Source organism: Gymnogyps californianus, chromosome 2, assembly GCF_018139145.2.
Source record: "Gymnogyps californianus isolate 813 chromosome 2, ASM1813914v2, whole genome shotgun sequence".
NCBI lineage: Eukaryota > Metazoa > Chordata > Aves > Accipitriformes > Cathartidae > Gymnogyps > Gymnogyps californianus.
The window spans coordinates 22,357,005-22,384,622 of NC_059472.1; the positions used below are offsets into that span (position 1 = coordinate 22,357,005).

Here is a 27,618-nt window from a genome sequence, read left to right on the forward strand (position 1 = left end):
CAGTATGAAGAGACACAATTCTCCCAGTATGTCATGGTGTTACATGCTCCAGCCCCCTGACAAGCTTGGGTAGCCTCCACTGGACTTCCTCCATTGTGGTACTCCAGTTCTTGTACTACAGAGCCCAGATGTGACCTCACAAGCAGCCCAATATCCCCAATACCTTCTTACTAACAACACCCTAGGAGATGGTTGGCCTTTGCCACAAGTGCAACTTGTTTCCCACAAGCAGTCCCAAGTCCTTTTCTGCAGACCTGCTTCCTGGCTAGTCAGCCCGCAGCCTGTACTGGTGCATACAGGTTACTCCTCTCCAAGCGCTGGACTTTGCAATTCTCTTTGCTGAAGTTCATGCAGTGCCTGTCAGCCTGTCTTGGTTTCGGCTGGGATAGACTTAATCTTCTCTAATTTTTGTTAGCATCCCAGGTTACTCCCATCTTCCCAATAATCATCTCATATCTTTTCTTTAGAGTCACAAAGATATAAACATGAAAAACATTCATACACAGGTTTGGTGGCCAAACAACATACTTCAGCATTGGTGCACAAAGCAAAAGAAATTCCTGCATCTCTTGAAAGTATCTGTGCTGAAGTCAATTGCATTTCTGTACCACTGCATGCAGGATGCAGCATTGGTTTTAAGACTTAATACATTGCTTCAGTTTAGACACAGGTATCTACAGTTATATGTGGTACCAGGAAGTGACACATTTGCACAGGTACATTTATTTTTTCCTGTGTTTACAGTGCTTCGATTGTAATTTTAAACCATTCAGAAAGCACAATTTCATACCAATTTTACATACTTTACATCACAGTTCAATAACATTAACACAATTGTATCTACTAAATCAAATGAACAAAATGGCCATGAACATTTACACTATTCTTCTGTAAACAAGTTTTTTTTTTTTTTATAAACAATGGTAAATGGAATTAACACAGACCACCATATGAAAGAGGAATGAGCTTTTCCTTAAATAAATCACTCTGTTTATAAATACTTCAATTCTCTCAATATACATTTACAGACATAATTGATTAAAAGCAGGTTACCTACACTGTTCTTTAAAAAGCAAATGTCTAGAGATGGACCACTGTGTGTTAAATTCACCTAACATAAGAAGCAAGCATATGATTAGTAGAGTGGTAAAAGTATTACTGTACTTCAACCTCACTTCTGTTTGTTTACACCAACACTGAGAAGATTGTCATGTTAGGGAACTTTTACTTGAATTCCAGCAAATTACAATCGATCTTGTAGTACACGTATGGGTAGTACTCCTGCTGGCTGAGGTTTAAGCCTGGAATATCCATAGTTGCCTGCAAACAAAGTTTTGAAACCAGTTATACTCTTACAGTTCAGACTCCCATTCAGAAGTAGATGAAACATTCGTAAGTTTTAGAAGCAAATAGGCCAGGCAAGACTTCAAGCTTAACTTTTCACATTCAAGTGACTGTTTAAGCAACAGACAAAGTTAGAACTTTGACAAATGAATAACAGTATTTTTCAAAATGAAATACAAGTGCTTTTTCAAAATCTAAGTAGTTTTGTATCAATAATTCACATCTGTTGCTATAGTAAGCACACCGCCACTAAATGAAAGGAAAAGTACTGCAATTATGTTTTACTACTTCTAAACACAGAGAGTTTATGAAAAGAATGTTAATAGGGTGCTGAGTGATCCAGGAAGTTACACAAAGTTCAGCATCTTTAAGTTTCACCTTAATTGTCTCATATCCCCTTTCCTCAAAAAGGCCTGAAAATACTTTGGAAAAACATTACATTAAATATAACATTAAGAAAGATTATTTTTAATCTTTTCAAATTCAGCTGAACTCATTGTGTGGTCTACCTTTAGCTAATCTTTAACTATGAAAAGCACTACTTTTCAATACAAAACAAATTAGTAGAATAAGCCTCCCAGCAAACCAGTTTTAAACATGAAAATGAGACCTCTACAGATGGAAAGGATGACTCCATCTTGACATCAATTCAGCCTCCTTCAGCAGAGAAGGACAACTATGTTAACTTAAAAACAAAGACAGCAATGCAACCAAAAAAAAAGTTGTTTCAGCATTAAGGCCACTGTTACCATAGACTGTGGACAATTTATGTATTCATTCTGGGCTCAAAAAAGATATGAAATGTGTTGAAGTTCCTTAAGCGTAGTTTCAGATCAAAGTTGACTTTGTTTGAATTCTTTGAGGATATGAATATGTATGCAGTCTATAAGATATCTTTGCATCAGTAGTATGAAAGAATGCAGTAAGAAGAAATTACATGAGACTTTTATACCGGGCAGCTCGTCAAATGCATTGGTTGCAACTTCAAATACCATCTGCTTTGCAAAAATGAAAACAGAAGTGGCATTTTTATAAGGAGACATAATTTTCTGCACTGTGAGAGAACGATGGAGAATATGGAGGTATAACTTTTTAATAAAGCCAATAGACTTTTTCTAAATAGACTAAACCTAATATTGAAGGGGAGTAGCAGTTACAAAAATACTTACGTCAATGATAGCTGCCGCACTGCTGTCAAGGTGTTTGTATAAGTCATACAAAACCTCCCTCAGTTTCTTCATTGTTTTCTTATTAGGCTGAAGCAGCATTGCCTGGAAGTTAACTGGCAAACCATACCTGAGGAAGTCAAGCAGAAAACTATGAAAATGCTGAAATAAGCCTTCTTTTATCTTCCAAAGCAGAATTTTATTTTCTTTTGAGAAAGAATCCTATTGCTGAACAGGAAATTCTGCTCATTTTCATTTTTGCAAGACCATTCTGTTTCTACAATTCATAAGGCATCAATAAAGTAGAACTTCTTTTTTCAAGTTTAAAATAACAAAACAGAAGTCTAAACGCTTTTAAAATCATTTTAAATCCTTCAGTACTTAGCACAATTCTCAAAGTTACCTGAAGTCTCAGACTAAGTTTTGAACATTCCAATTAGTTTACTTGCAAGACTTTGCTTATGCCACTAGGTGGAGAATCTAGTCTCTACTCAATCCTCCTTTCTAGGCATGTGGAAACATTTGCCAATATCCAAATCAAGTTCAGCTTTCTTCCTTACTCAAGTTTGTCTTCAAAATAAGCCTGTAGCAGCTATGAAACAGACTAGAACGCAATTTAATGTGATTTTTTTTCTTTTTCTCCTCTGGTTGTCTCCTTTATGATAACTTATCAAAGAGGCTAAAAAAACCCTTTCTGTTTTCTGACTAAGGCAGAAGTCCTTTCAACTCTAAAAAAATCCAGGTTCTTCCCTCTGCAGAACAACTACAGCTGTTCTTAAGTCAACTTAGTAACTATACTTCTGGATAGGTATGAAGAAAAAAGCAGAGAAATTTTATAGTTAGAATATTGAACAGTTTAATACTGAAAAGTTTAGACTACAAAATCCTCAGAAAGGCATGTTTTAAAGAAAAAGCATACATTTTAAGATGTCAAGCTATATTACTCAAAGCTTGAATACTTTTTATTCTGAACTATTCACATTTCCCACTTAAATAGAAGATATAGTAAGCTCTTTTTACAAGCAGCTCATAAAGCAAGCTAAGAATCAGCAAAAATGCCTTGCTGCAACTTACAGCATACCTGTAATTCCTAAAGCACTGGTGGAAAGACTATCCAAGGGGCAAGATACATAGTTATCTACTTCAAATATGCCACAACTGGCAACAAGAGCTATTGCTATCAACTATTCCTACTGCCCTACTTCTTGTTTCCTCCTTCCCGGAGAAGTGGCATTCCCACACCTCAGTTTGGTAAACCCAACCTAGATGTAAATTCTTACAAAGTCTAAGAAGAAAAAGCACTATTCAGGTCTGCCTCATTACCTTAAAACAGATTCAACAAAAACTCGTAGTGCTTTCACATGAATCCATGCAATGAAAGCTTCACTGAAATTAACTTTCAGCCACCGAACCAGAGGACCCTGTGATACAGAAGAGGAAAAAAGAATTATGTTATTCAAACTTCAGAAAAAGATTCAGCCCATTAAGCATGTTTGAGCAGATACTCAATATCTGTACCATGATAACAAAGACAACTTAAAGGCAGAGTTCGCTACAGACATAATGGCTCAAGGGTGTTTCAATACTAAGTAAAGAGAAATTTAATGAGACTGCCATTGTCTCTTCAGCACACCATCTCAGCTGCTGTGGGCTAACTATATTAAGGACCATTTTATTAATATCTGATTATTGCATTCAAATACTTGTCCATTTTCAAACTTCGTATATTGTCAGCTGTAATATCAGCACTTGGTTCAACACAGCGAGGAGCATTTGTGCTACAGGAAACTCAATTATCCCTGAGCAGATTAGCTGGGCGGCAGGCTGACTACATCATATCATTCTTGCAATGCTTTCTCAGAATCACAAGTTCATGAAATTGTTATGTAGCAATAACAAGTCTTAGATGTCTCATGTTTCGATAATGACTAGTTTATACAGACTTACAAACTGTTTCTTCTTGTCAGTTGACAGTCTATTCATTTCTTCTTTATCCGCTTTCATCTCTTCTTCATTATACTGGAAGTCACGGACCATAAATCTGCATTTGGAAGGGAATAAAATCAAAAGTGGCTATCTAGAGATCCTTCAAAGCATGAGGGACAGAAGACACAAAAAAAGCCTTACTTATATTCTCTGGCTTTATGCTTGAAGTCATCCACTGCCTTCCTGAACAAGGTGACGTTACAAAGGTAACTATCTTGATCCTCAAAGAGTACACTACACAGGAAAAAAAAAAAAAGTGTCAGAATTAATAAGGTTTAAGTCACCACAGATCTGGTATACAGTAGCTTAAGTTGTACTTTATCGCTACTAAGCAAGAACATGAATGTAGTTAATCACATAGGATTAGTTCCCAAGTTAAACACCTTATACAGAAAGTAACTGAAACTTTAGCAACTGCTCTTATTACTTCCCTTCGTAAAGGATGGCAGTTTCCATTTCACATTCAGAGACTTCACCACTCAAACACTTCATACATGTCTGGATATTTGTTCAAGTTAAAATTATTTTACAGAAAAAGGAACTAAAGCTGGTTTAATACTGAAAAGTTTGGACTACAGAATTCTTAGAAATGTGTGTTTTAAAGAAACAGGAAATGGATTTAAAATAGAAAAGGACACAAATTAAGAAGACACAGGTTGGTAAGAAAAAATGTTTCTTAGGCTGTAAAGATGACCCCAAGATTTACTATTTTATAGTTCAAGAAAATACTGCTTGAGACTCCACCTAAGGAAAAAAGCTTGAAGAGATTTAGACTGGTCCTCAGTGTCATACTGTCTTCAATACAAGCATTATCCAACAGTTTAATAAGTCACCTCTTCTTAAGCTATCCCTAGATCACAGTTTCCCAGTAATTAAATAAGAATAATTAGCAGATCTCCCACTAGGCTTAAGCTGATCCCACTCAAATGTGAAGTTAGCCAGAGCAAGTTCAAATTTTATAACTGGCATAGAGCTGGTAATATCAGATCTGCCTGAGCAAAACCTCAGTCAGTTAAAATTAACAACACAGCAATACTTTGTGCTCCATGTTGACTTTATTTTCAATGTGGTTACAAGATTGCTAAAGTGGCTCAACAGTATTATCAAATCCTGGCCTCAGCCTTGCCCATCACAGACACCAAGCACCAGCTTGGTACTGAGGACCTTTGTTAGCCCGAAAGAGACAAGTTACTTTTTGTTGCACACAAGAAAACCATCTATACTTCCAGTTCTTAATTCTTTAGCAGCTTTCAAAGAGTATATGAAACTTGTTTCAAGTCCTCTGAATACAGGCATAAAGCTTACTGGCTAGCAGCTAGCATTTGTTGCTAAACCCTGCCATGCGCTAGCTTGAAGCTGAATGTGCCTGACCTGAACTAGATTAACTTTTCAATTCTTTTACTCTTCCCACATAAATTAGTTTGATAATTTTGTTAACCCTAGAGTTAGAGACCCTTTGAATTTTTCCTCAACTACAACATAATCACGCTTGATTGGATAAAGCTATAAAGCTAGGCATTTTGACAAGTTTTCAACCAATCTTTAAAATTCAAAGTCACTACAGATAAAGAACACTTATAAAATACAGCACATGCAAATATGAGATTTAGCATTTAACAACTTACTTGCTGGAACGTGGTACAACCATCTCTGCTAGTGTTTCATACTGCTTAACCCAGTCATTATAATTTAACCTAGAGAATACATAGGCTATGGTTAGACTTTCAGTAGTGTAGTAAGAAATCTTAGTTTAATGGATCAAGTTTTTCCAAAAAAATGTTAAAAACATTTAATCATCACATCTTCCAACCCAGGTGTAGGTTGTCAGAAATACACAAGACATCAGGGACAGTCCTCCTCATGCTGTTTTTAAGATTATTGCTAAATAAACTATAATGATAGCAAAAGTAACATATTTTATCTTCAGTCTTCATATAAGTTTACAAGTGTAAAATTTTTGAAATCAAAGAACTATGAAATTAAATTAGTCATCATTGAGTACAGATCTTAGGGGACCAAATGGACTTAACTGTCAAGGTTTATCAGAAACTCCTTATGTAACTCTGCTCTTCTGAGTTACTAATAGGAATATTTTTTCCACAATTACAAATGGGTTCCCCAGAGTCCTGCACTTGCCTGAAGGACCACTGAGAATTTTGGAAGCCCTGCCTTTCTGTAGTTGGTGGTGAAGAGGTTCCAGCCTTTCAACACCAAAAACAAGTCAAAGGTAAAAGAAAAATAACAGTCGAGGGATACTAACCACCTGTCTTCTGCTAAAGCCATTGCAAAACTGTTTTGCCTTCACCAGAGTTTTACATGTGACAGAGACTACTGCTTCATGCGATAATCAGCCTACTGGCTATCTTTACAAGTTGGAAGCTCTCTTTGTTCCCAGCTCCAGAAAGACAGTCTAGTGTCATTTTCTCATTTTACAAGAGTCTTAAGGACATCTGTATCATCAATTTCCTTGGCCAGGGGAAAAGGTGGGGTTTTTGTTGTTTAAACATTTCAGACAGGAACAACCTGTTCCTTTGACATGACATAAGCAGTGTTCCATTGGTAGAGACTCAGATACGTAAAAAAGCAGCGTTCTGGCAATCTGAAAAAGTGCAGAGTAAAGAAGTAAAGAGTTCACTTCGCTCACTAAGTGGCGAAAGCCACCATAGTCCTAACCAGGATAATTCAATCATTAAACCTTCTAATGTAAAACAAGTCATGTTTTTATTCAGTACTTACTATTTTCATAAGGATACCTTCTGCAACATGACTAGCCATAGCTAATATTAGATAAGAGACGTAAGTCTAATATCCAGTTTCTTAAAGAAATTCATGAGCACTCAGCATTCCTTATGAAGAGTTCTTGTGAACAATGGAATACAGGTACACAGGCTCATTTGCCTCTACTAGGCATCCATAAGTTTGTGTTAGTTCATCCAGGAAAACCCCAAACAAATTCAGATGTCCTTTCTTAGAGTATTATAGGGTTGTGGGATCTATTATTTGATTTAAATTTCTTGTTTTATTCTGCTCTTAGGACAAACAATAAACTTACTTTGGTACAATCACTAATAACGTGACCAAATATTCTGAATCGAGTACAAAGTCCTCTTTCTTTACAATATCAGCGAGACTTCTGGTTAGCAAGCTTCCCCTGCAGAGAAACAAAGACAGTCAGAGTAAATACATGTTTAAGAATTGAATTCGTCTGGACAACAGTTTCCAGTGCTTGATAGTATAACACTTTCAAAAATATATTTTACCTAAGCTTTCACTATTAGCAGAGCAAACAAAATGTCCCTATATGCATTTTATATCTTACTGTCTAAAGTCACTGAAAGTTTTTACCAGTAGCTCCACTGTTGTGCATCATTTCCATATTCCAAATACCTCACACACTTAAGAAGCAAAGTTCTCTTTTTTGAAGTGATTTAAAAACACAAGAACCATTAAAACCATTAATTGTGAAGTCTAGTATATGGAGCCTCAGAGTTACAACTAACCTAGTACAGACCTACATACAGAACTTCACTAAAAATTTAAAGCGGCATATTGCCTCATATTCACAGAAGGCTAAGAACATACACAGATTTAATGGGGCTTAGCTGACAAATGACCATGGCTGAAGATGGAACTTAAGGCTCACTCATAAAACGGCTATGATTAGTATGACCCATGGTTCTGAATCAGCCAGCAGGCTTGTACCATTAACTGTAATGGTAGGGTTGGGTCAAATTAATCAACCTTATTTGCACAGAACTACTGTACCTCAACTATATTTAGATAATCATCACATGTACATGACGAGACAGCATGCAGTCCTTGTTTAATTTGTTATCTGCATGTATGCAACAGCTGTGTCTCTGCTGGTTAATTTTGAGGGAAGAAACTCAGTAATATTGACATGCTTAAAGCATAAATGGGAGTGAAGGGAAAGACTTCCTTGTTTAGACAGACACCTAAGTAGCACTGTTACACACCACTTTAACAGCAAGCTTCTCTCAAAAGCTCCAGCAATTTATACTATTTGTACATGCTTTTGTGTTTTTCTTAATTGCTTATCAATCAAGTGAGCTATTACCAGCAAGTCAGCTGGTAATAAATGTTCTTTTATGACAGCTGCTATTCAAGATTGATAAACACTTCAAAAATACATTAAGCTTAGGGCCTGTACCTCTTCACATGTCACTAAGTTTTCATGGTTAAATAACTTCCCTGTGCTACATTAGCAAAAAACAATGTGACTTACGCATTCTTTCTTTCCAAATTCTGAAGGTTCCCTTTCAGATTATTGTATGCTGAGGCTCTTGCTTTCAGATCATTGTCAATCTGGTTTACTCCCTTAAAGATAAAAAGAAAAGGAACAGTGTCTCAAGAACTAGAATAGTTTTTGAATGATTTCTCAATTTCAAAGCTTAGATCTGCCAACAAGAACTTAATGAAAAATACACAAGTTAAAATGTTTATTTCTCTAGTGCTTGACAAACTTCACTCAAAGCTCAGAAAACTAAGTTAGAATTCCTTTAAAGGAAAATCAGCCAATAATAAAAGTTAAACATCCTCTTCTGGTAACAACTGGACATGCTACTGCATCCAGTTGATCATTACTCCATCACCTTGAGGCTACCACCCTCCGTCTCAGCTGACAGGAGTTTGAAGTTTACCTTCCTACTGTGATACAAGTACACTTGTGAACACTGGGTACCATTTCCTCCAGCTGTTACCTCACTTTTCATTATACTTTTCCCTCATTAGCATTTCAGCGACCAGAACGATGGTACAGTTTTATGAGGAGCAAATCAAGAATTAAGTAACCCAAAGCATTAATGCTTTGCATCATCTAAAACTTAAGAGGAGACTCTGTTGCACCGTCTTCGCCTACTGCAATTTGCACCATTCCTTAAGATGAACAGCCTTGGTCACTCAAAGACAGAATATCAACTAAATGCATCATCTGCCTGATTCCAAATGGTTGTTACTATTTACAGTTCTAAATATTATCACAATTATGTCTTTTTTCCCCCCCAAACAGAGCCATTTCCTATTCTGTATGTTTGCAAAGGAAAATACAATAAATTATATCACCATCTCCCTTCACAAAGTCATCTTTTATGCTACTGTTTTACATTGGCAGTGGCTTACAACTATAAAGAAAAATCTGGTTTAGAGACTTCCTTCATTTAGTAAAAACTTATGTATTTTGGAATGTCTGAAGTTGCACAGGGCCAGTTCCAGGGTAGACAGATAAACAGTATTTCAGACTTGAATCCAATTTATTTCAGAAAATAAATATATCTGTTGAATCAAGTAGAGGCAGCATTCTATGTTTAATGTCACTGGCAGCCTTCAATCATCTTTCAAACTTTCATATCAGAATTCCAACTATTTTACTGCTCAGACTCCCACATTCAGCTTGCCATCGCTGCTCAAGTAAGCCACCTTTCTCAAATCCATCCTCCAGGATTAATTAGAATGATCACCAACAACTATTCATTCCCAGCTAGGTAACTTGGCAGCAAGTGGAAGAACACAAAACAAATTAAGCAATTAGTAGGTCTTCAACATCCAATCATACTCCTACCAGTGTGTACCCTATACAAGGAATTATTTTAAAATCAATATATTTTAACAGTTGGATAACTGAAAGAACGTGGTACAGTATTGGTCTGGCATCGGAATGCTGCCTCCTCCCTCCTTCACTGCTTCCTCGCTATGGTATGTAGGTACAAGCATATAAAAATTCCCAGGGACAAGTATCTGAACACAGTCAAGGGACTCTCCCTTTATTTGGGCTTAGACTGTTGACAAAACATTTTGTTTGCATACAACACTTCAGCTTGGGGATTCAGATTTGATTTTATTTCCACAAAATAAATTTCTTAAAAGCAACGTCACTTAGTTATATAGTGACCTTGTTTATGGTAACACAAAAGTTCACTTGTCTGTAGCAGGAAGAAGTCATTAAAAGCCTGAACATTCCGGCAGTTTCATTTGGCAACATGTTAACGGCTTGCACCTTTACAAATACAGCAATGCTTTAGGCAAAATATTCTGAAAATGAGACGACTTACTTTTTAAACAGATGAGTATTTAAGGTTATTTAAATTCTTTGATGTAACCTTTAGCAAAGCATGTGGAACATTTCAGCAGGTGTCACAGAGCACACATCTTCATGAAAACTTTTTTATACTACACAAAATGGCACTATTTTTTTTTTTTTTTGTACAGCTAGAAGACAGCTTTAGGGGAAAAAATTAATCAGAAGCTATTAAGCTAGTACCTTTGTGCATCTGGACTTTTTCCCAGACCGACAACCTTCCCCTCCACCTTTTCCAAGGATCAAAACTTTCAACAACAGTCTAACTATGCATTGTTTAATGACAAAAAAGCAAAAAAAGCAAAAACCATTGATACCAAACACTGCCTTTACAAACCAGTTCCATTCACGGTTTCCTAATTGCCAATACTCTAATTGCTTTCATTTGTAAAGTCAGTACCCTTTAAAAGATGACTGCTTAGACAAAAGCCTGTTACCGCTGCACTGACTGCAGTTTACTGTAAACAAGAATCAGCTTTGCTTCCTATTAAAATGTTAGAGAAAGCAGAACTGCAAACCTCAATGTCACAGCAGAGCTCTTGAAAATATATTTGTGTAAAACTGCCAAATGAAGCGACAATACAAACTTCCTTTTGGTAGTAGAATTGGTGGATAACTCATAAATGTCATTGCAAAATGAGGCAGACTCATGATATTGCTAAAGAAAGTATCAGTCTAACATAGTGTTGTGGTTTAACCCCAGTCAGCAACTCAGCACCACGCAGCCGTTTCCCCCTCCCCCTCCCAGTGGGGTGAGGAGGAGGAAAGGAAAAAAAAAGTAAAACTTGTGGGTTGAGATAAGAACAGTTTAATAACTAAAGGAAAATATAATACTAACAACAGTAATAATGAAATATAATAATAATAGTAAAGAAAAGGAATACAACAAAAAAAGGAAGGCAGGGCGAAAGGAAAAAAAACCAGTGATGCACAAGGCAGTTGCTCACCACCCGCTGACCGATGCCCAGTTAGTTCCCGAGCCACGATCCGCGCCTCCCGGCCAACTCCCCCCTGTTTATATACTGGGCATGACGTTCCATGGTATGGAATACCCCTTTGGCTAGTTCGGGTCAGCTGCCCCGGCTCTGCTCCCTCCCAGCTTCTTGCACACCTGCTTGCTGGCAGAGCATGGGAGACTGAAAAGTCCTTGGCTTAAGATAAGCGCTACTTAGCAACAACTAAAACATCAGAGTGTTATCAACATTATTCTCACACTAAATCCGAAACACAGCACTGTACCAGCTACTAAGAAGAGAGTTAACTCTGTCCCAGCCGAAACCAGGACACATAGTGGGTCTATTTTTACACACAGCAAAACCCAGATATTTAAACCACTTACATAGTCATTGGCAATACCCGAGTGTCTTCTTGTATCTATACAACTGAGCTGTTGTATTTCAGTAGATACCTGGGTTGCTGAAAACGTTGGACTAGGGCACTAAGGCTATCGAGGTTGTCTCCTTGCATAACAGTCTATGACTGTAATTTCAAACATAAAGAATGACTAGATTAAGTGACAGCTCTCACATGGCACAGATACTATCTTCAAAGTCTTCAGTATTGACACTGGGGTTTACAATACTTCTGAAAGTTAAAAGCTGAAAAAACGTGATGGATAGTTTCAGTAGATTTCCTTCTATTTTAAATGTTTCCAACACTGCTATAATTTTTCCTCAACTGACAAACTCCCCACTGCAGTTGCCATTACACTCATTTTGGCAGACATCAGAATCTGCTGCTATAGTGAGTGAGGAGGATATAAAAGCATACAGGAAAAGTAGTATCTCATGATTTGACAAGCTTTTCAAATTATTTTAACATCAACATGTCAAGAGGCTTCACAGATTTTAATTAATGCACCTCTATCAATTTTCCTATACCTTCATGTTAATCACATGCCAAAGTGAAGATTTTAACTATGTCAGGCCTCTCTTTGCCTTGGGACAAAACTGCTTTAAGTCCTGTGACATTATCTCCTAGGTGTCACTTCTACAAGAACATAAGGCAATTTCAGTCATCTTCCTTCTCTTCTCCACTTTATGGACACACATCTGTGGCTCACAATTGAAAACATTTTGTAAACTGTTTGAAATTAGATTTATTACATATGTGTCCCTGAAGCTGTCCCTATAGAAGACAGGTACAGCTAAACATGCAGAGAAATGGAAACCCTCAACAGGATGATTCAGGCTGAACTCCAGCAGACCTGTTTCTCTGCATTTAGTATCCAGTCTAATAACTCAATGAGGTCCCTAAATTAGATGAAGAATGTAAGCCAGTTATTTCATTTGAAGTTCAGGTTCTGGAGTGCAACTTTGCTGCAAGCAAATGATTCAGCTAGCAAACTCCAGGACGCAGCATAACATGCACTGAATCCTTGATAATATTTCAATAAAGGGCATATCCCTTCATGTTCTTTGTTGCTTTTTCAACAAACTTAATTGCTACAAAAACAAGTTCTATAGTATGGCAACAGGTAAGTTCCAAATATGAGACAAAACACAGCTTTTTTCCTTTTTAATTCAGTAACTTTCACTCCTATTCTAAGGCCAAACCAAAGGAAAGGAACTTTTTCAGGAACCACTTCCTTGATAAGACTTGTAGAAACCACTTCACCCTGTCTTCTTAGGTTCTCTCTATCTCTCTTTCCCCACCAAGTTCCTGTTCTCCCAACTTAAACTTCATGCCTATACCTGCCAAGTAGCTGCTGTAAACAGCTGAATGCTTCACTCTGATACTTTCTTCTGAAGTAAAAGCTTATGTACTTAAGTAGTGTCAGATATTAAGACTATTATTTTATATCTGTGGGATATTTTTGATGTGCAAATCTTAAGAGTCATAAGACAGTCAGTCTTCCTCCAGCAAAACTCCACACTGCAGATGTTCTCCAGGAATAGTTACTGATTGTAATTTGTGAAGTAAATTCAAGATGCAGTGATAGCCCCAAAGAAAATATCAAAATGAAAGTGTTAGTTGCATTCTCAGTCACCTATGTACCATATATTAAGATTTTGTAATCTCTGCAAAAATTTTAAACTAATAGTTTCAGGAAAGAAACTAGTATCTGGAGAATCTGCAGTTATAGCAAAGCATGAGTCTCCCAGCACTGACCCCCATCCCCACCCCAATTAGAGTTCCTACATATCCAACACCAAAGACTATCTCTATAGGTACCCAGAGCAGCTGCGTCTTTTTTCCAGGCTATGTATTTTATTGACACAGATAATTCCAAGAGCCAGTTTGCAGACTACAGAAAACAGAAAAGAAAAAAACCTGAAAAAGCTGGGAAGATATTAAAGCAAGGGTAGCTTACAGAGAACTCTTTCACTGTTTGAATTCAGTAAGTCACTGCTGAGGACCCTACCTATGCTCACAGCAAGCACAAACCAAATGAAATCCCCAAAGTGCGAAAAACTTTACCAAGGTAAAGACGGGGGGAAAACCCATGACAACACTCAAATGAGCTTTCCTTACATCTAACATTGAAGGCTTATTTTTCCCCTCACAACTGAGGGCCACAGCTTTCAGAAGGTACATAAGTTCCCTGGTTCACTGCTAATAGCCCACAAAGTTTGAGGACAGCAGACAAATGTCATGCCAGTACAGCAAAATCTAAATGTAAGTGACATCATTTGCTAGCTATTTATTTGTTAACTCAGTGATCTTAGGAAACAAAAATCAGCAAAGACAGCATGATGGCCTTCAGGGAGCACTCTCCAAATCCTATTCCCATCCTAATATACTTCTTTGGTTACTAAAACACAGACACTGCTACCAGGTTCACTACTACTGTTATCAAAGTTACATGAAGCTAACAAAAATAGACAAATAGCTTTGAGTACCAAGTTTTGTGCATAAATATCTCAAGTTCAAGTAGGAAAGCTTTAAAAACCAAATTACCTTACCTTTGCAATAATTTCTGAAATATTCTTCAACGATTGCTTGATTGGATATTTGGCCATATCCCACTGGAACCTTGTTATATAGGTGACCAAGTCAACTAAAATTATAAAGAAGAACTTTGTTAATATAGACAATAAAAAGACTGATGTATTCTATTCCATGTAGGATTGCTGTAACAGTACTGTAACAAACTGTCTGTGGACCTTCACATGTGTGGACCCCATTGCTTAAGAAATCTGAAAATAAACAATCAAGTTGTAAGTTATCCGTGACCTCTGCCTTCAGATATTGGTTTCTCCACCTCTGTAGATCCTAAATGATATTTATTACTAAGTCAATGATGGCTGGAGAAGTACAGACAAGATCAACTATTTTTTGCTTTGTGTGAAAAATGGGTGGGAGAAGGGAGGGTCACGACAGAAAAAAAGAAGGCAAAGATTATGTGGCTCACCAGAAGCAACAGTTTTGTAAAGCTATCTATGAGAGAGACTACTCCAAACCCTTATCTAAGAATAACTGTGTTAATTAGGACCGCTGCACTTGTCTTCATGTCAATCCACTCATATTAGCCTCCCTTGCATCAATACAAGCTGTGTTAAATTTTATGTAATGGCTTTGGAAACAAAATGTTGATTTAGAGACCAGTTGTTGTGGTTTAACCCCAGCCAGCAGCTAAGCACCACACAGCCGCTTCCCCCTCCCCCCTCCCAGTGGGATGGAGAGGAGGATCGGGAAAGAAGGTAAAACTTATGGGTTGAGATAAGAGCAGTTTAATAACTAAAGTAAAATAAAATACTAACAACAATAATAAAAATATAATAATAATAATAGTAATGAAAAGGAATATAACAAAAGAAAAAAAAGATAGAAATAAAACCCAAGAAAAGACAAGTGATGCACAATACAATTGCTCACCACCCGCTGACCAATGCCCCAGCAGCAATCTGCCCCTCCTGGCCCACTCCCCCCTGTTTACATACTGAGCACAACTTTCTACGGTATGGAATACCCCTTTGGCTAGTTCAGGTCAGCTGTCCTGGCTATGCTCCCTCCCAGCTTCTTGTACACCTGCCTGCTGGCAGAGCACGGGAAACTGAAAAATCCTTGGCTTAGGATAAGTACTACTTAGCAACAACTAAAACATCAGCATGTTATCAACATCATGCACTAAACCCGAAACACAGCACTGTACCAGCTACTAAGAAGAAAATTAACTCTATCCCAGCCGAAACCAGGACACCAGTGCAACTCTTTACTATAATAAAATGGACAAATATTTCCATGAGACAACTAGTTTTATAAAGACATTCTATTACAATTTGGGAACCACTGAGTATTCCAGCATAAAATCATACCTATTCAGGTGACAGACTAATACAAAGAACGTTTACAGTGATCAGTAACAGTAATTTTTATGTTCCATCAGAGACCAGTAATGACAAAATACAGCCCTAAAGGATCAAAAGGCTTCTGTGAGTGAGTATTTAACACGTAGATCTAATTTCTTGCCATTCTGGATCCTATAATTTGTTTCAGGCATGTGACTCATGGAAAAAAGTACTTCCATGTCTAAACTAGGCTTTCAGAATGTCATACAGAGAAGCAACATTCAGTATGCTTCCGGATCATCGCCTTCCCTCCTACACTTTTAGGATGCACACATCATGGTTAACACTTTACCTCCATTAGCCAGAAGATTCTCCTGAACTTATCTTTACTGTCTTCTAGAACATCAGCCATATACTGGGCCACTTTCTTTACAACACTGAAAAATGAAAGATAAAGATTGGATCAAAAGAGATTAGATCAAAAAAGGAAGAGTTGATTGCTTTACATACAAGCTTTCCAAGAGCACAAACTGGACTCAGTATCTGAAGGAGACCAACTTCTCAAATACATGCCAGAACTTTATTTAAATCCTTCTCTAGTGTTGCTACTCATCAGTTCTCAACAAGGTAAGGCTACTTCCCTCACCTCCATGTAACAGAGGTTGACCTCAGGTGTAATCTCACCATATTCCAATCTTTTTTTGAAGTCTGTGGTACTTTCAAATTCCTAACCCCTTTCTAAAAATAGATAGTGAGGTAGAAATCATCAATAATCCAAGTTAAACACATGGCAACCATGACAATGAAACACCAAAGATAACTGAAGAGCTATGGAGAAACCCCAGCCCTAAGCTCTCATGAGATCTGACACTCAAGACTTGCCTTCCTCACTAGAAAAGCTATGTTTAATATTACTCACATGTGCCATGCCAAATAGTTTCCTCTTCTATTAAAAACAACTACTTAACACTTCTCTCCTTGAAACAGAAGATGGCTCCACAAGTTCTGGTTATATGAAATTTTGTTACATTTGCTCAAAATCACTTTCAAAGGACTATTAGTTTCTTCAAAATGAATAGGTTTTGCATTTTAATATTAATGCTGTTTAATTATCTCTGTGGATTAGGAAACAATGTGGTTACCTTCTCAAAGTCTGTAAATAGTACTCTAACTTGCTAAAAGAACAGTTTTTACTCCATTTCATCATCACTTCTTGCAGCTGTCAGGCTCAATTCTTAACATTTGTCCAGGACCCGGCAGCACACAGCACTACTATAGGGAGAATCATCCTTCATCAATGCATAATGTCCCACTATTCCACAAGAAGTTCAGATACTTTTTTTTTCAAGTACAGATACTAGGAAAAACAGCAGCTTAGCTTTCTGAAATCTTAGCTTGCTGACTGCCTGCAGAGGATCACTATGAAACAAAAAAAGCTGGAAATAACGTGTGTATTATTAGGACTCAGCAAACCATCACATCATTACTCCAATATTTCGCATGCTAGTAAAAATAAACTGTTACCCCTCCACAAACGCATCCAGTTTAGCCAGCTCATCTGACAAACCAACCAAAATATCCAGTGTGCCAACCTAGAAGGAAAGATCAAAATGCATTAGCAATTATATATAAACATAGAAACATAAAACCAAATAACAATAAAAGCTAAATCTCCTGAACAGGTAGCTTTGCAGAACTACATAAAATACTGTACTCTAAGATTTCAGACTTGTTGATTTAATAAAGTCACACAGTTTCATTTGCTCAAGATACCCCTAAAGCACCACTGTATCAGGTCTAACTCTAGTTTGGTGCACAGTTTCAGTCCTGCATTCCAGCCATCCAAAACATGTTAAAACAACTTTTACATTATGAATTGGCTACATTTCCCCTAAGTCATTTGCTTCAGCATTTGATTTACTACTTTAGCTCAAATCTGAAATTTCTGTAATCAGGTAACACAGTGCTGGAGGCAACCAGAACACTGAAAACTTTGAAGATACAGGAGTACTGCATCAGTCAGACCAACGAGAGTCTGGACTTTTTGCATCTGGACTAATGGAATATCTAGCTTGTCTACAAGCTTTCAATCTTTCTTCCCTTCTCCTCCAGAAAACACTTTCTCCCCTAATTTCATGTAATAATCTAGAGCAACACATATACCTTTCTGGGGCCAGGACGACACTTACCATTTCAGACTCTGTACAATTCAAACATGAAAATTACAGCACAGTAAAATATTCTGTTTAGCTCTTTCAAAAACAAGTCTCAAATGGGTCTAAGACATCAAAAAGTGTAAAAACAGTATAGCTATGCTCAAGTTAAACAGCCAAAGGGTGATTATTTTTAAATAGGTCATATAATATCAGTGTTTCTTTGGTTCTCTCTTGAAGTACTCACATATTTGTTCATTCTGTTCAATGAAAGTAGGAGATACCTCCAAAAACACGACTCTTCTTATCTTTAATATTTTAGCTACCAGTTTATATATCTTGCTGAAATATTATTAGGCATAAGTGAATCTTCTGTCTAGTCAAGATGCTATTAACATTATTTTTAGCCTAGCATCTTTGTTCTATATATTTGACCACTCAACCTCACATGATTCCTGTTCTCTTTAGCCTTGAAGCAGAAAGGAGCACAATTACTTAAGTAACACCACAATCAAATCGCTTTCCATGCCCCACCTTCTTCTGAGCTACATGCAGAATAAAGAAGCTAATGTTTTGACTAGAAGCCACAGGACAATTAAGTCTTTAAGCAATAAGGCTGCTGTTCAATGGAGACTAAATTACTGTTTCAATGGGTTTTAACTAAAGGATCTCACTCCTTAAACAGTTTTACCAGGTGCACAGAAGCCAGACTATTTCCCATTGTATATAAAGTATACTCAGCTTCTGCCCCTTTTAGGAAGTAGAGTAGAAAAAACCAATTGTTTATAACCCTAGTGGGCCACATCAGTTTTCAGTGATAACTTTTCTAAATGCTGTAGGCACCCTACAGCTTGAAAGGCATCCTGACTCATGTCCAAGGATCTCCTACGAGGAAACAGACATTTGTTGTAGTCCCTCTTCTTACCTCTGCTAGTATATCTCTTGAAATAACTCAGGACAGACTAAATGTGAATGTAAGTCATGGCAGTTGGAAGATCCTCTTAAAAGACACACTGAAGTACTGTGTGCCCTGGGCCCGTTCCTTAGCAGAGACGGGAACAAGGCATCACACCACCTGAACTTGATCCATTCTGTAGACAGAGATTGGTGGCATTTTTTCCTCTTCATTTCAATATGCTTTGATGAGCTTTCACTCAGTTAAACTGAGATCACAATTCTTGTCCAAGAAACATTCGTGTGTCAGGACAGATCTTTTCCTAATGAATACACTGGCTCCTAACTTCTCCATACCCTGATAATTGTATTTAACCAAGAGAAACTGCTTTCAGGTTTTGTTGCTCTTCACTTCTCACAGTAATAGTTCAAACAGTTTTCTTCCCATTTTCTATAACACACATGGGCAGGTCACACTGGAATGCTCACACCGGAGACAACCTCTACTCTATCAGAAGAATGTTACTTCCGGACAGAGAAAAGGCAGCAGCTGTTTGATCAACCCCTGTATTTTAAATCGAGCCTTTTCACTGCATCTCAGCCAGAAAACGAGAAGCAGACAATTCAGAAATAAAACAAAACAGAAAACTATCAAAGGAAATTGTATCATCTGAATACTCAGATCATATTTTTCTTCTAATTTTCTTCTCCAGCTAACTGCTAGCAGTATGAGGTCAAGACTACTATCCCTGGAAAAACTGCTGTATTAGCTGAAAGAACGCAGCTTGCTGAACCTTTAAAACTTACAGAGTGAAGAATTTTTAACTTAGAATTTCAGAAAAAAAGATAATTGTCGTCTAAATTATATTTTAGATCCACACATAATCATCAAAAGAAGTCAGCTGTTCTCTCTAAAAAGTCTGCAAGTATTCCCCGTCTACAGTTTTAGTCTAAAGAAACAAAGACGATGCAAACCAAACATACTTCTTAGGACATGAAATGAAGCTTACATACCTTCAAGTCCGGAATATTGAACTTTGAATTAGTAGAAAGATTGTTATTTTTTGTAGTTGCTGCATGTAGTTTCTCCCATGTCTGTTGACAGGTTTTTTCCCCAGGAGCAGAGATCAGCCAAAACTCGGTCATTTTGGTGTCTTTATCTTGACGCTTTCTGCTTCTGAAGATAGAGGCAAGATGCTAGCAGAAGGGAAGCGAGGCGGGGCGGGAGGAGAAAGAATATCTGCCATTAGTTCAGGATTCAAAGCTTTGCCTGAAGAAAAACATCTCATTTCATGTTACTAAAGTGGAGTTCCAGCCACTGTAAGAGATTTTACCAACAGCATCACATGGTTCCAAATTCATTTTTTCCTATCTTCCAAATCACATTTGCACAGTTGGAAAGTCTTTTTAAACTGCCCATCCTGCAAGCTAAAGTGGGCTGAGTTTGCACCATTAGCCTCTTTCAACTGCAATTCCACAAAAGATTATAAGCAAACAATCTAACTGAAAATAAATCCAATAAAACAAGACCCAAATCATATTTTCACAGCTGTATATATTTTCCAGCATCTGTACAACAGACAACTTTTTCTGAATACAGAAGAGAAAAAAAACAAAACAAAACACATTTCAACTCTGACGCTATAGCTTTTCCAATCACTTTTCAGATTAGGACAGTGTTTTAAAGTGAGCAAATGCCGAAAAAATATTTAAATGTGATAAATTTTAGTTTATTATTTCAAGCAAAGAAGGTTCTCCTGGCAGCTAAAAATTTCAACAAAAAGGAGGTCACTTTCTAGTCTTGGTATCTCCATTGTCATTGCAGACCTTCAATAATGTTACACATACTGGCATTAGTCAAGAGAGTATCGGTACTAAATACAAATTATTTTGAGCTACGTTGCAAACGAGCTCAAGAAGTTAAAGTATGTAAGTTCTTCTGTCACTAAGAAACAGAACAAGCTGGTTGAAAGTTACTGGATTTTTTTAACAAGGGACTGAAGAACAAAATCAAAGCGTACCTTGACAGAATCCAAATGTCAAATTTTGATATTTGCAATGTCTTCTGCAGCAGCTTTGAAAGAGTAGACTAACATTTCATAATGAGCACAGACTACAGCACTCAGGTTTTTTTGAGAGAGAGAATCAAATATTGTATTTGTAAGAATTAACACACAGTAGCAAACCTTGCCCAAAACAACACACATAGGTCCTTCATCTGTGTAATTGTTCTAGGGTCAACAAGTTATCAAGGGTGTTGAAGTTAGAGATGAGCTAAAGAAAGGCCTGTTAGCCGATTCTTTTGTTCAGCTACTCAGGAAGCCTAAAGCTGAAAAAGGTTTACCAACCGGTAAATTAATATCATGAAGCACATCTTGTGACTGACATAACAGCCATCCTCCTTCAATTAAGAGGCCTTGTTTATAACAAAAGACGATGACATCCAGTTATCGAGACTTTTGATATCACACGCTCCATGATGACTGAGACTGCATTACCAGTTAGTAGCACAGCAGTGCTATAATCCTAAATACAGACAATACCAAGACAGGTACAGATATTTGAGAAATCAGAATATTTACAAGACCAGACACATGTCCCACTCCACACAAGCTCGTCCAGCCTGACCCAGCCCAGTTCTGAGCACTCTCCTGTGCTGGGGCCACGTACCTGCACAGTTGGTTCTACTCAACAGTAGAAAGTCAAGGACCTGGAAGTTATCTGTGCTCTCCTCACTGGCACTACTCTCTCTTCTCTCCTAACAAGTTGCCAAACCAGGCTGGAAGGAGAAGGGATAAGGAGTTCTTTGCTTCTGGAAATAGTATGGGTGAGAAAAGGGGTCCTATCTCTGACAAGGACAGGTGAAAAGACTGGGTCTACTTCCTCCCTCACGCTGTGGCCTCGACTGTTGGAGGAAAGTCTGCGAGAACAGAATCAGAGAGGGGGGTGAAACCTGTGCCAATGGCCCCCCATGCTCAAAAATGCATACTGTAACAATCCTTGGTCATACCGTACTGATGATTTTGGTATCGGGAGGTATCATGAAAAATTAAAGCATCAGTCATCACCACATTACAGGTCTTCTTTCTTTAGGGAAGCACCAACTGGCTTATCTCACATAATGGGCCTCCACGGGAGGTCTACTAATTATCAACGATTTGGAACGAGACAAAATTTCCTCTTATTCAGACTACTTTGACGCATTATCTTCTTAACACATGCCAAACTCGGTGAATCCATTTGCACATGATGTCTTCCTACACTTCACTGAACTCTGGCCCTATAAAAGACATGGCCAAGTTTACAGTAAACTTCATCCACACAGGGAGACACCACTACAGCTGACACACACACTCAAACTGTTTAAGCTTTAAATTGGTTTTTGTTTGGATTTGACTAGACTGGGACTAGAAGAGGCTTTGGAATAAATGCTGGATAAACAAACTAGTTTAGGTGGTGGCAGCAGCAGCATGCAAATATCCAAGTAAAAGACAGAAGAGCCATAAAAGAAATCCAGAACCCTAATCAGTAAGACAGATGGAACATTGCAGTCTCATGTTTTCCACTAAAACATAAATAGCCCCTAAAGAATACGTATAAAGTTTCCAGAGATTATATCATCTAAGGAAACAGTTACATGTTTACAATGACACAGTCTCATTCCCTGCATTACAGATTGGGATAATCAGCTCACCATTAAAAATCTAAACATCTTTTCCGGGGGGCAGGGGGCGGAAATCTTTAGTAGACCCATTGCAAAGAATAATTGCTTTCAATAAGTAAAGTTTTCTAGTCTTTTAAAGTTAGTTTTCAAAGACCGACTGTTCAGACTTCATATGATGACTACAAGTCTACCATAAACAAGCCTGAAGTTACAAACACCTGACAGACTTGCAGCAAATCTTTTTTCATGCTTAGAACCCAATGAACTAGAGCACTTCATGATTCCTTAATATCAGAGGCAAAAAAGGACTGTTCAACTGAATAACCAGGGTCTTTTTCTACTGCTCAAAGTGAAGAGGCACAGGTGGAACAGTTGTAGCTCCCAGGAATCATTAAGCTAGTGGACTTCTCTTCCCTTCCTCCCTCACCATTTTTGTCTGTGTGGTTGGTTTTCCTGAAGCTCTGTTCCATTTCTAATAGCCATGGGAAGTAAGATGATTCCCCATTTCAGGTCCCTACTCAATGGAGGTACTGTCAAATACATCCAAGGTAAAAAAGCTTGGTAGAAGAGTTTTAAATGTTTGTTTGTATGTTTGTTTTATGTGAGGGGGGATGGAGTTTGAAATCAGAACTATGGGGAATAACAAACAAGAAGTGAAGAAAGGAGAAGTGCTACAGAATGGTAAGAAAACCAGAAACAAATGCTAGTCAGCCAAAAAATACATACTGAACCACTGTAAAATGAAAGCCATGAAATTTAAAGAGAAGGACCACAGAATAAAGCAGGAAATACCAAGTGTTCAAATAAAACCTAGAATAAGCAATAAGAATGGACAAGTGAACTGTTGTTTACACTGTGTACCTCTATGACCAGCACTTTTTTGTAATGTACTATTGAGTAGAATTTGTCATAACATAGTTTCACCTAATGACTGTTAGCTATTTTTGCTATTTCAATTGTTTCTGATGCATGCTTTTAAGAGAAGAAATATTCATAAATGGATATCCGCATACATAAATGGAATTGTCTACAACAGATGCCATTGTAAGCATTTTCTGGCCAACTTCAGCAAAAAGTGTTTGCTATACAACTGAAAAAAAAAAAAGTCAGGAAAATGAGAAACAAATTTTATACAAGAATATCTCTATAGATCACGCTGAACCAAAGTTCAGGACTTCCAGGAACACGTTCTGGAATTCCAACTTTATATACAGCACTGAGCTAGCTACCTTGACACTTACGATTCCACAGCTCATGACATTACTATTTTAATACTGAACAACCAAACCATTCATATCTACAAAAAAAAAATATTTAACCTTGCAAGACCAGCAGTGCTTTGACCCATCTTTACCTTGTTCAGTACTCACGAAGAACACAAGTTCTCATTTATAAGTGCTTAATACTAGAAATTCACTAGAACACACTTTTCTCATTTTAGATTCAACAGCTGGGCAGCATCCCATAGTTTCCCTTGACACTCTCATAAGCATACCCGCAACATAACTTTGAAGTGTAACAGTCTTCCATGTGCTGTTACAAAGAGATTTAAGTAACATAAACACATTGCCAAGATGTTCTGCTAGTCAAATAAGCGGAACTCATCTATAAAATGCTTGAAATATGTCATCCCTTGAAGCTTTCCTCTCGAGTACCTGTTTTTGAATCCCAACTACTCTAATGCCCGAAATAAATTTTATCTATTATTTATAATGTATTTTGCATTACTACCCATAATTTACACTGCTTAATTTCTATGTTATTAGGAAAAATGGATTTCCAAAGAAAAATCTTTCATGCGGTATACTATAATCTAAGCAATAAAACCACTAAACAGCTGTTTCAGTGCTGTACCTGGAAAAACATAGTGATGTCAAAACAGAATCTCAGCTAAGACACTTTGCATTACATTTTTTCAAAAACAACAGGGCTAAGAGGAGGGGACAATTTTTTCTTCTTTGCTGTTTAGCTCAACAAGAAAGCTCAATTTACTAACGTGACTTAGAAGACTCCCAATATCCAGCACTAAGTCCCCAAGATGTTATTCCTTCAAGCTCGCTCTCAGAAATCACTTCTGGCCCTCGGCGTTTGGCCTTCACTGCCTCCACATTTCATAAACACAAGCGGCCACAATGAGGAAGCCAGAGCTACGCCCAGGAAGATTTCACAACGGAGAGTTCACATGCCTTGTGCAGAGGCAGTCTGGGGCTGGCACACGGGGCGGAGGGAGCTGGCTTTACTCTCCCCAGAGCCGCTGATCTGGATCACAGGGATTAGATGACAGTTCCCGTCACCCGGGCAGGCAGCAGCCGCCCCTGCAGCCACCAGCGCAGGCTCCCAGGACCGCGCTTCCACTTCACCCTCCCCAAGATAAGAACCCCACAGCGGCTACCTCACTCCCGGCGCGGGAGCCCGGCAGAGCGGCGGCAGGGCAGCCCCGACGCCCGGCAAACCCCGGAGCGACGCCGAGGCCTGTCAGAGCCCCTGAAAGACGCGGCGGCGGGCGGGCCTCGGCGGTACCGCCGGGCCGAGCCGGGCCGGGCCCGGCCAGCGCTGCCCATCACGCCAGGCCCAGCGCGGCCCGCCGCCGGGGGAGGCCGGAGCGCTGCGCCAGCCGCTCGGGGCGCGCGGCGGCCCGGCCCAGGCCCCCCTCCTTCCCCCCCTCCGCGGCCCGGGCCCGGGCCCCGCCGGCGGCGGCTCCCAACGGCGTTTACCCGTCACTGCTCCATCCCCCGCCGGCAGCCGCAGCCGCGCGCCGCCCGCACACCCGCCAGCGGGTCACGTGAGGCGCCGGGTCAGCTGACGCCGCCGCAGCGCCGGTCACGAGACGGCGGAGCGGCGGGGCGGGGCGGGGGCGGAAAGAGGAAGGAGGAGGTGCTGACGCAGCGGCGCAGTGACTGATAGATCCGCTCGGGGCGCTCGAGGCGCTGTGACCGCGGGTTCGAGACCCGGCCCGGCCCGGCCCGCCCGACCCGGCCCGGCGGTCCCTTCGTTCCTCCCCACCCCAGAGCTGGGGCTCGCCCGGGGCATCGCCGCCGTCACAGACACCGCCAGCCTCCTCGGGGCGCCGAGCCGAGCTTCCTGCGGCCGCCACGGGCGCCTCAGGCCGGTGGGCACCGGCAAGCACCGGCTGCCTCAGGGCCGGGTCAGCACTGGCTGCCTCAGGGCCCGGTGGGCTCCGGCCACTTCTGATAAACCTGGGCTTGATTAGGGAATTTGTGGGAAAACCACATATGGATCAGAGTGGCCTTGTTCCCCACGAGGAAGCAGATGTTGTTAAGAAGGCTGTATGCGATTTGCCCTTAGGGCAGGGAAGGAGAGTCAGGGTTGACAACGCGGGTGTTCGTTCTTGCTGCGGTCGGCTCATCTTCCTCAGATCGGCTCTTGGAAAACACACGGTCTTGGAAAATGCAATGGTGGTTCAGTGATCAAAACTATCAGTATATGTGTACTTAAATGCTTTACTGCTGTTGATCTGCAGTGAAGGACGTGGGAAAGAAGACAACATGCATGCAGGTGAAGAGTGGGAAAAGATGGACTTAGAAAGAAATTGTTGCGGTTTTATTTTGGCGCCAAACCCCATTTTTCTTACCTCACACAGTAACTGGTAAGTGAAAAACAACAGATTGTAAATTGCTTTATTACTGGCAAAGTCAATTCCTTTTATTGTGTGAAACTGCTTATCATCTTAATTCACAATATTATCTGGGGAAAGCAGGAACCATATACAAAAAGCAAACTACTTCGGTTTTCTGGTTTTGGTGAACCAAATGATTTGTTCCTATTTTTCTTCTTTTTTTCAAGTAGGCAAGAGTTGGGGCCATCCTATAGCTGTGGGTGACTAGAGGGGAACTGCAGCACAGAGGAGGCACAAATGCGGTCGCAGATACCAAAAAGGTGACTTCACGTAGTTCCAGCCCAGCAAAGGATGTGGCTGCATGTCTCTGGGAGCAACTCCAGGCCTCTAGTCCAGTGGTCTTCTCCCCCTTAAGTATTTATAGATCTAGCAGCTCCAAGCTCTGGTTAGTCAAGTTCTAAGTGCAAATGTTGTTAAACAACCCCTAATGTGGCAGGTCAGTCTTCCTTCAGTCATTTGTTTTGTTCTTCAACCACCAGAGGCTTCTGAAAATGTTCCCATTAGTGAACTGCCCACAGCCATTTATAATGCTCTTGACATGTTCCTACTGGTACAATTTTGTTAGAGAGACATTTCTCGTATCAGTATAAAAACACATACTCTAAAATAACTTAGTAAAACAGAAACTTGTCCACCTTAAAAGTGGGCAAACTTATTTTTAAATACCCACATTACAAATTCCAGCAAGAATCATTTCTTAATGGCTGAATTATTAACATTCAGTCAGTTTTCAGTGGAAATTCTTATAAAACTTCACAGTAGACACATTTTCTCATTATTAATGCAAGCCATTTCCTCAAAATGTGGCAATATATGCCATATGCCAACACTAACTAGCAAATGCAAGTCATTATCTATGTTATTTTTGGAACAAGATAAGATTTTTTTGAGTGATCCATAGCTCCAAGCTATCAGATGGAAAATTGGCATTAACCTCTATAAATAAACAGAGTAGTTAGTAAATGATACTATAAAATCAGTACTTAACAGAAGAACAGCAAGCATTTCTAACCTGCAAGATGACAACATGCTTGTAAAACTGCAGGAGGGGATTCTGAGAACAAGGTCCTATGATCTGCCACTTAAAGTCCACTGCCTAATGTGGTTGGTTTTATAACAATATCTGCCATTTGGTTAACTAAGATCAATGAGGTACAAAGCAGGCCTGTAGGCAAACTGTAACTCTTCACTAGAAAACAAAAAAAAGGAAAAAAGAATTAACACAAATTAAATAATTGGAATATTAGCACCCTCAGTATAAACACACAGTAACAGTGAGCTGCACCATGGTCTTAAAGCAAGCTGTCGGTGAGAAACCCAAGCCAGGTGTGCAGTAATTACAAATGATATCAAGGAGAATACTGTAAAGAGTAACATTTAAAACCAGAGGTGCTACCATATGAGTGGATATATGGTAGATTAAACAGATATGTTCACTAATATTTTTAT

General features: G+C 39.0%; 1 protein-coding gene across 1 annotated transcript; it reads right to left on the reverse strand.

The window, feature by feature from the left end:
* Positions 1-634: 634 nt before the first annotated feature.
* Positions 635-25,303, reverse strand: ATP6V1C1 (ATPase H+ transporting V1 subunit C1). Its single transcript, XM_050891622.1, is given in 14 exon segments — positions 635-1,320; positions 2,514-2,640; positions 3,834-3,931; positions 4,458-4,551; positions 4,638-4,730; positions 6,122-6,190; positions 7,549-7,647; positions 8,743-8,834; positions 14,496-14,590; positions 16,174-16,200; positions 16,203-16,258; positions 17,346-17,413; positions 19,883-20,065; positions 25,247-25,303. Coding segments are annotated over 13 exon segments (1,146 nt in total). The 5' UTR covers positions 20,015-20,065; positions 25,247-25,303; the 3' UTR covers positions 635-1,224.
* Between the last annotated feature and the right edge of the window lie 2,315 nt (positions 25,304-27,618).